Source organism: Tachypleus tridentatus, chromosome 9, assembly GCF_004210375.1.
Source record: "Tachypleus tridentatus isolate NWPU-2018 chromosome 9, ASM421037v1, whole genome shotgun sequence".
NCBI lineage: Eukaryota > Metazoa > Arthropoda > Merostomata > Xiphosura > Limulidae > Tachypleus > Tachypleus tridentatus.
The window spans coordinates 99,971,507-99,984,194 of record NC_134833.1 but is presented as its reverse complement, the minus strand read 5'-3'; the positions used below and the strand labels follow the sequence as shown (position 1 = coordinate 99,984,194).

The following is a 12,688-nucleotide window of genomic DNA, read 5'->3' as shown; positions in this document are numbered from 1 at the left end:
TTCTATGGTCAAAAGTAAAAGTTAACATGTTTAACAAGTTAGCACGTATGTAGGATCCAGTTCTACAGTAAGTGTGGTGTTCATTGTCACAACAATGGCTACAGAAGGCAACACAGTTAAAACGGTATAGGTCAAATACAAGTTTATGGACTGAATAGCTCATGAACACCAGGAATGCATGTTCTATGAGATATTAGAGCAAAAGCATATGTGAACTCTATAGAAATGTCACTTGTTCAAGGTAATGTTAACATTTTTCTTACACTGAAAATGTATTTCCAATGAGAACTTATCCCTTCTAACAAAAAGCTACTTCATCCTTCCACCTGCCCTCTAAGTATTGCTAAAAATTTTCATGCTCAGCACTCCAGTCTTTCTACCCCATCAATTTCATGCTCCTTTTGAACACGTACATATTATGAGACTATTCTCTACCAGTGGTATTGCACAAACTCTACTGGTTCAGCTAGCTCTCTCTATTTTTTGCACTCAATCCTCACTTTCCAGAAATGCCAGGCTCTAAAAGAGCACTGGCTGAGAGGAGAAAGGATGGGAATTGTGCAAGAGGAGAAAATCACATACCAGCAATCTTTTTCAGTGTAAGAAAAATGTTAACTTCTGATACAATCTTATCTCCCCTCACAAAAAGCTAGAAAGAATCCACACTGCAAAGATGGAGGAGCCAGTTTAGGCACACTAAATAGAAACCAAGTGAACAGTGACAGCCCAGAATGAGTGGGTATCTCTAAGATGAAAACAAAGCACACTAGTTGGGTACTGCACTACTTCTGGAACTGGTGTTCTCTTTACCCCTTTCCCTGAAGTATAAAAAGAATGTGATATGGTGGGAAAAAAACGGATGTGCACAGGTGCAATTTGTTTTGATAGGAATGGTAGAAAAAGTGGGTAAAATTAAAGGCATAAATACCTGCTCTACAACATCTACAAGAAAAGAGGACAAGGAAATAAATGGAACATGAAGATAAGGATAAATGGACAGGAAAGAAAGTCTAATGGATCAGGAAAGGAAAGATGAACATATGGAGTCAGTCCCTGGTCTGAGACAATGGACCTGACACAAGCCACAAGTGAAGACAAAGCGTGGTAACATCTGGATGAACAACGTCTGACCAAGGTTGACTGAAAAGGGACTGAGACTCATTTGATGGTAGGGAAAGTTATACAAGTAAATGTTGGAATATTGGGAATGATGGTTGTGCCAGCTAATATGGAGTCAGCAGTAGACCAAAACTCCTCCAATCTTAACAAAGCATATTCACCTCCAAGATTTAGCAGGTGTGAAATGGGAAACAAATTTCAGTGTTCTAGTGCATGATAAAGATATATACGAGGTGTCCCAAGCTGAGAACACATCCATCTAAAGACCTACGGATTGAGAGACTACTGCGTGAGGAGAATCTTGTTAGGAGAAGATAGCCGATTGAAAACCAGGTTCAAGGAGCCAGGAAAATAGCATGCTTAAGACCATAATGTGATGACTGTGGTCCCAAAAGGAGATCCAAGAACTGATTTACTAAAAACAGGAAATCTCCAAGGAGTTGAGGTAAAAACCTCAGTTCTCTGAAAATGAGTCCATGAAACACACAAATCCAGATGAGGTGAGTAGAACCTCTGCCAGGTTCTGGTCTCTGTTTAACCACCAAGCCAGATTGGCTCTGATTAGTAAAAGAAGGGTAAAAGGATAGTACAAGGGATCTGAGAAAGTTCCACTGATCTAAGAGTGTCCACTGAAAGGAACTCATCTGAGCTTGACCAATGGGAATGAGAGCTTCTAAAGAAGCCCACATCCCCACGATGACAGAACATCTCAAGCTGCAAGGAATGTGAGAAAAAAGAAGAGGACCAGGTATGACTGAAGTTGGTAAGAAAATCCTACCCAAATGAACAGAGTATTGAGGGGGGTGTAAGAACAGGCTTCCCCACTGTAATCAGAAATCCCATTTGTGCTGCTTTTTGTAGGATTAGATGAGTGTGGTCTCTGTACTGTGAACTGGAAGAAATAAGCAAAAGCTAGTCATTTTTAGAAAGAGGCATGAAAATACTCAAAAAATAGTCAAGATGTCAAGCAAAACTTTGTACCCCAAGATGTTAGTCAGAACAGTAGGGCCCCAAACTGGAACACTCAAATTTAAGCAATAAGTAATAAATGACGACATACGCACTTTGAAGAACAACCATAAAAGTAGATTTTTAGTATTACAAATGTCAGAAGAGGAGCCAAAGCACAGCCATACAAACAGAAAAAATACAAACACATCAACAGACACAAAACTGAAATAACTTTGTGTATTGAAATAGCATATTACTCAGCTCTAAAAATAGTTTTTAGAGAGGAGTAATAGTCATAACCAAGTTATGACCCCATTTCAACCTACACACCTAGCTGACCTTTCAACCAATTAGAATTCATCAATACTAGATTTTTCTATCCAGACTTTTGTTACACAAGATTGAATTCCTGATACTTCTGATATTTCTGTTTTCCGACTAGCTAGTGGAATTCTAAACTCTAATATGCTGAATCCTTCAACTTTATACAGCTGAGAAGAAAAGTTATATTATGACTAAGGAGTAATATACCCCAGAGTATCAGCAATTATAATGATGAAAAGCCAGCAAGAAGGGATCTCCTATCATGGAGAACTTAGAGTAAAAACAAAGAATGAGAAATATTGTAACTGGATTTTGGTGTGAAAGTAGGATTTAGCACTGAAAGGTTGGGTGAGTTACTAAAAGCAAACAGATGAGCTGACAGGGAAAATATTATAGAAAAACAAGGTTTTAAAGCTGAAGGATAAGGTTTGATAACAAAAAAACTAATGTAACCTTCATGACAGTTAAACACATTTATATTAGTAATTGGTGTGAAATGTACGTGGTTAATGAAAACGAGATTTCGATTTTATTTCTAAAGCTTTTAAGTAAGTGGTCTGAATTACTGACTTTCATTGTTAATTTGTGTCATGAGTGTGTTGAATTTTAGTAGTTAAAAAGTATTTACTGACAAGTCTTGTAGAAATGACACTTCAGATACCCAGATGAACATTTGGTTTGAAGCCAAACACATCAACTACAGTGTTTTTATTTTCATCAAAATCATTTGAAAGCACTAGTAATGATCAATCTTTATATGTTTTTCACTGTATATTGCAATCAACCAGTCATCTATGGCTATTAATGATGAATACTTTAACTAGCTAGTTTAGGATCTAGTAAACATGCCTGCAACTAAGCTACATGCATCTGAGTCAAAATATATTTACTTTCTCCCAACCTCTTATGTTTTCCCGAGTTACTCCTGTTCTGACAATTGTGCACCCATCCCATAGCACTGCCCACACAAGTCCTGTTGGGCCCACAGAAATCTGGTTGACCTCACATCCAGCTGGTGTTGTAATATGGATCCAGCCCTGGCCTTCAGGAGCAACTGTTCTTACACCATAACGAAACATTACCTAAAGATAAGGTTCACATTTACTTTATATGCTAATTTTAAAGGAAATAAAATTAGTAAATTATAATTATACATATAATTGTAAAACATTAGTTTAATATCATTAAAAATTACAAATATTATGAAGGTCTTAATATAATATTCTACAGTAGTAATGAAAGGATTCAATATTATCTCAACTTTGGCCCATCATTAATAAAAGTTTCCAAATCTGGAAAGACAGACATTTTAACCACTCATCACAACAATGGGACATTTTGAAACATAAGTTGTTGTGTTTAATCAACATTTTAAATATAATACAATAAAACTGCTGTGTAGCATTGTCAGTTGCTATACCATTATGCATGTACTGCATAATGACTGATCTAGTAGTCAGTGCTGATACATTTATGAATAGTAAGAATAACAAAAGCATATGGTAGGCCACTTTCTTTAAAGAAAGTATGTAATAAAAACTGTATTAATATTATACCTATAAAAATAGTTAATATTTATCTCAATCTATTTTACACCAAAAATTATTCATAGCCTATACATCCATTACACATAATGCGTTGAAATACACTCAGCACCAACCTTGTAAAAATGGGAATTCTAGGACTGAATGTAGGTATGGCCTAGTGATTGAATTACAAAACTCAATTTGTACAGACAAAATATTAACTAGTAAGACAATTATTTAAGTAAAATAAATAACTTCCACAGGAGGTTTAAAAAAAATGGCAATTAAGGCTAAGTACAGTTTTTATTATTTTATTCAAAATTGTTAAAAAAACATATATCAAAAGAAAAATTTAACTCTCTACATTTCAGTTACAATATCTTTGGAGGAAACTGTTGGGTGCCTAAAAACAATTTTTTTTTAATTTAATGTAACATACCTTCTCTGGGTAATACCGAATACGTACAGGCCAGAAAAGGTAAAGCAAAGGTTTCTAAACATTTTCACACAGAGAAAATGATGTAAATAAATTATTTAATTAAACAAATCAAGTGGTAATGTTTTATTTCAAAGGATGTAATTTAGATCTGAATTTAATTTATTTAACAAATATAAAAGCATCTACCAAAAACAAATTAAAATAAACTAGAAATGACAAAGTATTTTTCTCTATAATCAGACTACTACAGTAAATAGCACTTTAAGTATTCATTAAATTTATCTAACATTATGAAAAGAATGTTGAGAACACTCACTCGACCCAAAACAGTTACTGCCCACACAGCCAGAATGTCAGGGTCTCCACCAGGTATCTCAGATCCTCCAACAGACACATCAATAAAAGGTTCTTCCACCGGATCTCCATGTATGCTGGAAATCTACATAAGTAATACTAAATAATCAGCTCTGACTGTGATATATCACAGTTTTATGAATGCATACATCAGATAAACTTTCAGTATGTGATAATATTCTAATAGTGTATCTTCTGTCATCAGAAATCAACTACTCAAACTAAATAAGTCAAGTGAATAGTAACAATTCCTAAAACTGCAGACCTCTATATTCTATGATCCTGACCATAATTCTAATAAAAAATCAATATACAAGATAAATTCATGAACTATATACCCATACCTTTGTTTCTAATCATATCACACTTGTGACCATTCTAATTCAAAGAAAAGGATAACTTGAAGTCACAATCATAATATGATGAAAAAGGTGACTTTTAACTTTAAAAAAAATTAATTTTTCTTATTTCCAACTCTAATAACACAATGTGGGTTGTAAAATTTAAGATGCATACAAAAAAAACAAATACAAAAATAATTCATATGATTAAAGCTAACTAATATAATTTGCTCTCTTTTTTGTACACATACTGTTCAAAAGATTCTGATTTCCTTTTGGATATAAAGAGCTAACAGTAGACACAGCCAGGAAACCTGAAAGGAACATCACACTTAAAGATACAAATGGTCTATCATACTTCTTTGTTTACATGAAGTATGAATTATAGTCTCATTCTATACACGAGTTTGCTACACTCATCATGAAACTGAGTTTACCATAAAGCTTATTTTATCTAGATTCACTTCAATGTGAGCCTATGTATTGACATCTGTAGATACAAACAGATAGACACAAAAACGTTTATCATTCCTCCCTTCATGTTATTAAGACAAAATTATAATCTAAGATATATGTCATTGATAAAACATCTCACACTACATGTTCTGGTGGAACATTTTCTATGTTCACTAGAAAGAAATTAAATACTCCCTAGAACTTACTAAAACCAAAAATTACTTGTTATGCAGCTAACAGGCTTATTGTATTTCTCTCTCACAGTACTATGAAATATTTTTAAAATATTGTTCAATAATTTTTTTTATTTGTAATTATTATATGGTACCTAACAATAAAATATGCACAGCATTATTACACAACCAAAATGTTTTGTTATTCCACTGAGCTGAGTCCAGATTTGTCTGAAATACATTTAATTCCCCTTTTAAAAAGTAAAATCAACACAGATTTTCATATTTAACCATAAGCGCAATAATAGTCATGACAGCAGCAGTTAATCCTTCCCTCTTATCAAACTATAACTGCCATAAACTTTATTACTGTATCAAGAGTTAGAGCAAACTGGTACATACTGCAACAAATGATCGTAATAACTAAATAAATAACATCAATGTCCAATTATCACTGTTTGTATTTGAAAGAAATCAAAGTTAAATATACAACTGCTAATATGAATACTTCTACATTACTTTGAAACTTTTCTCCACTAACACAAATGCACTTTTGACTTGCATTTCAAATTTCTCTAGATACTATGTTTGAATATCTGCACATCAATGGGCCTTTTCAGAGTGCTCACTTTAAAATATATAGATGTTGCTGATAGCTTTACTGTAACAATGCTAGTACTTCCAAGAAACATTCAAATCACTTTTAGAAATTTTATTTTCAGTAGTCCTAAAGTCTGTTACAAAATTACAACACAATAAGTTTATGAATTTCTAGTTGAAATTTTATTCTTTACTAAAACACACAACAATTTTAAGAATTTATGAACTTATACAATTGCTTGAAAAATGATGAAACTTTGAAGAATGGACGGAAACTGCCTGTTGTTGCCGTCCATTATTCAAAGTTTCATCATGAATACTTTACCTAAACAATCTATCAAAGAATGCTTAGAAAATATTTTTATAACATTAAGTCATGTACACAATAAAATATAATTTTTACTACCCACTAGTTCAAAATAGACAACTAAGCAAGATCCATGACAACAGTTGTAAAGTTCACATCTGTGATATTTGGTTCACACATCTAACAACTTTAAATAGGTGCAATTAAGAACCCTTAAATTTTGTTCTTCACTCTATTTATTAGCTATTGTACCTGAGCCCATCTGTCTACAGCTGAATAGCATCTACAACGTATCCATTTTCTTCTGCGCACCAGGGAGTTCCAATGTTTTTCTGGGAAATAGTGGCGAGGAAAGTCAACAGCATACATCCAACCCTAAATACAAAAGGAAAAATAAAATTTATTTTTTAACTTACATCTATACTTAGCATGTTTCATCAATGTTATAGCATTAACTTTTATCACAAGAATGGAAATACTTCATCAAAGCCACACAGATCTATAAATTCTACTGGGAAGCCTTATATTGCAATACATTCAAAACAAACAAGTTTATAAGATGAGAATTCCATCTTAATAATTATTTACAAAAAATGTAAAAATACAAAACAGTTTAAAATAGGTGGTAATAAGAAATCTGTAGATCTACAATAATTTCATTAATCTTTTCTTCAATGAAATTTATTTTTAATTCTCCTTTAAGTAGTGCATTTTATTCTTGCAACTTAAATTACTGTCACTTCTAGTTTATATCCATTTCAATTTTGTTTTTCTTGATCTTTAAATTTTGTCTCAATTTCCCTGGCCTCCTTTTATATTTCCTATCTCTTTCTTCTCAGTTCTCATTTAATTTCTACTTGATCTTGTGGTTGGTTGTTATCTTCAACAGTTAAAGGTTGGCCAAAGTTCTGTTTTATTTTCACCAAAATAATATCATATTTCCAACACCAGATGTTGCAACTTTGTTCTTTTGATGGCAGGTTCTCTAGAATTATCCAGTGAGAATAATTCAATGGGTAGTCCACATAATATTAACAAGTTAGTTTATTTCCTCCTTTAACATTTCTACAAGCTTAACCACTTGTACACTGTCAAAATTGTTGTGAACTTACAGATTCCTATGATGTTAAAAACTTTAACAGCACTAGAACTAATGCAAAAATCACCTTACTTGTACAAAGTAACTGAAGTGTTATAAACACTTCCCCAAAACACTGTTTATTTAGCTCTCTATCTTCAAATTACACACTACAAACTTCACATCTATCTTGTTTATTTTTTTGAATTTCACACAAAGCTACTTGAGGGCTGTCTGCACAAGCCATCCTTAACTTAGCAGTGTAAGACTAGAGAGAAGCCAGCTAGTCATCACAATCCACCACCAAGTCTTGGGATACTCTTTTACCAATGTTCCAGATTGATCTAACATGATAATAACCCCATAGCTGAAAGGGCAACCATGTTTGGTGCGACAAGAAATAGAACCCACAACCCTCAGAATACTAGTCAAGTGCCCTAACCACCTGGCCACTACCAGGCCTTCTTGCATTTGTAACCTAGCTTCAAATTTATGAGAAAACTGTGTTGTCAGATTAGAACTTTCTAGGCTTTATGTCATTAAAACCCATAGCTCCCTCTACTTAACAAATAATCACATTAAAAACAAAGCTTACAACAGTATCTAATCATAGCTTTATTTATTTTATTTATTTAGTATTTTTTTATTTATTATTATTTATTTTATGGGTAGAAAAAATATCTGTTTACAAAAAAGTTTGCCATTTCATATATTTTCAAAAAATTCTGCAAAAAAGTATCATATATACTACGTAAATAATTGTTGGCAAAATTTATAACCTAAGACCATAATCTAATGTTAAATTCTTACTAAAAATTCAATATGAAAAAACATATTTACTTCAATACCCAATGGTTGGCCATCAAGATTTTCTTCTAGATGCCACTCCCCTTCCCACTGCCAACTAGCTGAAGGAAGTTTGAAGCTTTCTTTTGAGAGAGACTGTAGTCCATTCTCACTACTCCAAGATGGACGGTCTGTTGGAAACAGTTTACTGCTAAATCCTCCATAAGGATTCCATCTCTGTAAAATAATTGAAACCAAAATTATTATCAGCATATACTCAATCTAAACCCATGCCAGGAAATCCATGCGAACTTGTGTAAACAACATAAAAGATTAGTTATATTTAAAAAAAAAAAAGAATATATATGTTAGGATTTAATTTATGGGCCAGATTCTTTACAGTAGATGTCTGTGATTTGTTGACAATAAATTGCAACAATAAACAGCACACAGTCCACTTGTTTTAAAATAATATATTAAAACAAGTCAAATGTATATCACTATACACTCGTTAAGGCTCAACTAACAATCATGCAGTATAGATCTATCTCTCTGTCTAGCTATGTAATCAACAAACTTCAACTGCACATTTTAGACATATTTATAGTCTGACTGAAGCCTAGAATGTTCCATAAACTACAATATTATGAAGGAATAATACTCAATTAAAACAAAGAGAAAACTTAAAAGATTCCAATAACATGATGCAATAATACAACAATCACAAATACACAACAGTTGGACTACACAATGTATGATTCACACAGTCACATATGCAAACCTGTATGCTGTAAGTACTACTACTGTCATACATATTATAAATGTTATCGCATTTCAAGCTTCAATTTTGCTATCAATAAACTTTGTTAAAGTTTAATAACTTACACTTACCTGATTTTCATATGTAATTTCCTGATAATGTATGGGAACATCACTTCGAGGAACAAAAACATATACTTGGTGATCACTTCCTATTCCCCATATACATCGTTCAGCAGCTGAAAGCCTTTTAATCTCAATTCCACCAAAAGGTATCTCTCTCCACCTCTGATCTTGAGTTGAGAGAGTATACACCTTCCCTAAACTGTTTGTAATCCACAAATTAGTTGCAGGCATCAGCTTATTTTGTTATGAATCATTTACAGTCCCATGTTATATCTGAAAATAAATGAAAAGCATTTCAACACCAAGCACCTTAGTTACTATTCTAACTTATCAATGAAACTAATAAAAGATTATAAGCATCTCTTACCATCTCAAGTTCAATGACTTTCTATGATCTCTAATAAATTACTGTCTGGCATCTATTATGAAATTTCAGCATTTTCCATTAAAACAAAGCTCATGAAATGCAATCATATCTCCTCTATCTATAATATTGTCTTATGTAACAAGGTTACCTATAAATCTGCATTCTTTACATATCTTCATTTGTATTTTATTAGTGCAATCTGTAAAATTTCCATCCTTTAAAGTTGTTCTTTGCATTTGATTGGTAATTCAACAGATCTAATATTGCTATCAATATACTAGACTATAAAAGTACAACACCAATATATATATCTTTTATTTCTAAGAAAATTTGTTTTTTTTGGAAGAAAATAAATTTGTTTCCTTGTAAAATCACATCTAAAGCTTCTTTCATATATCCGTTATGTACAGCGTCAATGCCCAACTTTGTGTATGAAATATTGAGTAACATTTTTATGACACATTTGGTAAATGTCATCAAGTTTATTAATTTTTATATCCTGGCTATGATTTTTTAACTCTTTCTTCTTTGTAACTTTCAGGTTAACACCTAACTTAACAGCAATGGTCTGAAGTGGTTGGAATTTGAATTCTCCTATAATTCATGAACACAGATTATGTTTTGTGAACACACACAAAAAAAAATTAAACAGTAATATTATTTCACAGAAATTTATGACATGGATCAGTGACATAACAGCAGTTTAGCTACCTGTTGTTTAGCTTATGAAATACTTTGCTTTTAAGTGTGGTTGAAGCTGAAACAATGAAGAGGTTTAGAGGAAATGGTCTGATTTGTTTTTAATTTTATGCAGAGTTACATAAGAGTCTTCTGTACTAGCTGTCCCTAATTTAGCAGTAATAAGCTGGAGGAAAGGAAGCTAGTGAACACCACCAACTCTTGGGCTGCTCTTTTACCAACAAACAGTAGGACTGACCATCATATTATAATCCCTCCTCTAATTGAGAAGGAAATAATATTATTGGTAAGATTTCAAATCTATAGATTGCAAGTTATGTGCTCTCATTCCAGGCCTGAGATGAGATTAGATGAGTATTTAGAGATCTCAGATGGATAACAAAAAAAAAGGGGGGATGTATATATATAGAATGGTAGAAGAAAACTATATAGCCTATGCAGCCCATATGGCCTCTTGTTATCTTTTGGAAATAAAACAACGAGAACAAAAACTTCCTCTAACAATGTCAGTGTTACTTGAAGAACTTATACTGAACTTTTTTATAGTTTGAAAAAAATCCATAGACTAAACTTTATGCTACTGCAGACTGAACCTCGAGAAAACAATTAATATTGCTAATGTTATTAAACAACAAATGTTGCTAGTTAAAAAGAGGATGCTTCTGCTTTGCAAAATGATCTGATTATTTGGTGGGTTAGCAAATAAATGCAAGATCATGGATGTGAGATAGCATGATGTGAATTACGAGTACAATTTTGATAAGAATAACCTTAACATAGTTATTTTAGTTGATCAGCCTCTGAAACCATTCGTATAATGATACAACAAATAAAACCTTATGTTGTATTTACAGAAATATTAAATAAAAATCTAAGGAAGCTATAATTTCATTGAAAAGATCATTGGATAAACCAAATTTAAGACATTGTATTTAGTTATGGACTCCTTACCTTAAGTACAACGTAGAATTGTTGGAAAAGGTTCAGAGGGAGGCTATTAGGATGTTACCTGAGATATAAAAGCTGTCTTAAGAATACAGATTAAGATCTCTGAAAGATCCCTCTTTTGAAAAAGAGAAATTAGAGAAGATATGTTTAAAATTTTTAAGAGAGTTGATAATACATAATATTTTGTTCGTACAGAATGGTAAGAATGGCAGGACTAGAAAACATAAATACAAATCTGGGGAGAATGAGAGTCATGTTCAGAGAAAACATCTTTGTTTTTAACAATGTTGTTTTTTGGCCTTCCTCATGGATTACCTTCAGATGTAGTGAATGCAGTAGACTTAAGAGAGACTAAGGGAAGGCTTGATAAATGTCTGAATGGTAAGAGCTGACTTTCAGTATTTCATTTCAACTTTACAGCGAAGTTTAGAGGATGCTCTATCATAAAGAGTTAGAGTTACTTTAACTTAAATTTTTATCATGAAAATAAACATCAGTTAAACAGAATTAGCCTATTCTGTTATGAACGTCCTTCTACATCACATTTGGTTTCCTTACCTGCAAAAGACACTTATACACATACAGTCGAATAACAGAGTCACACAGAGTACGGCAACAAAATTACTTTCACTATCATAGTATAACAATCAGCCTGAACCTTTCTTCCGAAAATACTGCCACCTAGAAGATCCACTATACCAAATGAACACAACAAAATCTCATCGATCCACGCTAAACTAAACTAAACTAACGTGGCAGGGGTTCAGTTTAGAGAGAGAGAAATCCGAAGAGTTCTCTCTCCAACTGGGGTGTTCAGGAACTTTGTAGTTCCTCTTCGTCCCCTTTCGTGAATTGTTATTAGGATTAAATGGTGGTTTTATTATTATTATTATTATTTTAATAAATTAATTATCGTTATTATTCTTGACTTTTTGGGTGGGGAATGTCTCACTAAATGGTCTTTTGGGTGGAGGCAAAGGTAGCAGTGGAAAGAAGGAAAGGTCGGGACCTGTCTCGAAAAGAAAAAGTTGGGTAGATGTGAACATGAATGTAATTCATTCAAGTTCAGATCAAATCAAACGGCCCGATTCTGGGTCGGGCAAAAAGGTTGCCTGGGCTGGGATCTAGAAATCAATGCCTGAAGATTTTGATGTGGGGAAACGGGAGTACCCGAGAAAACTCACTTTCACGACAGGCGCCGAAAGTTTTGCCTGTCGTGTGCCCTGTACCTGAAAAAAAAGGAATTCATGTTAATAGCATAGTTTTATGTATTTAGACTCTTTGTTGAGTGGATTGTGATTCTTGAAATATGTTGTATGGTGATATGTATTTTGT

At 32.8% G+C, this 12,688-nt stretch overlaps 1 protein-coding gene across 3 annotated transcripts in view; it reads right to left on the bottom strand.

The window, feature by feature from the left end:
• LOC143225870 (tectonin beta-propeller repeat-containing protein 1-like) overlaps positions 1 to 12,212 on the bottom strand; it is a 73,498-nt gene extending 61,286 nt beyond the window's left edge. Inside the window, exons 1-6 of one of the 3 annotated variants that reach the window (XR_013014119.1) lie at positions 11,912 to 12,212; positions 9,346 to 9,612; positions 8,509 to 8,691; positions 6,843 to 6,965; positions 4,676 to 4,798; positions 3,296 to 3,476 (exon numbers count right to left, since the gene is read on the bottom strand). Coding sequence is in view for 2 of the 3 variants with exons in the window: in XM_076456026.1 (XP_076312141.1) it covers positions 3,296 to 3,476; positions 4,676 to 4,798; positions 6,843 to 6,965; positions 8,509 to 8,691; positions 9,346 to 9,570 (835 nt within the window). In the remaining variant the exon portion in view is untranslated. Of the gene's footprint in view, positions 1 to 3,295; positions 3,477 to 4,675; positions 4,799 to 6,842; positions 6,966 to 8,508; positions 8,692 to 9,345; positions 9,613 to 11,911 lie in introns of those variants that run through there. The other 2 variants (XM_076456026.1, XM_076456027.1) reach the window with 2 other exon arrangements.
• Positions 12,213 to 12,688: the final 476 nt, after the last annotated feature.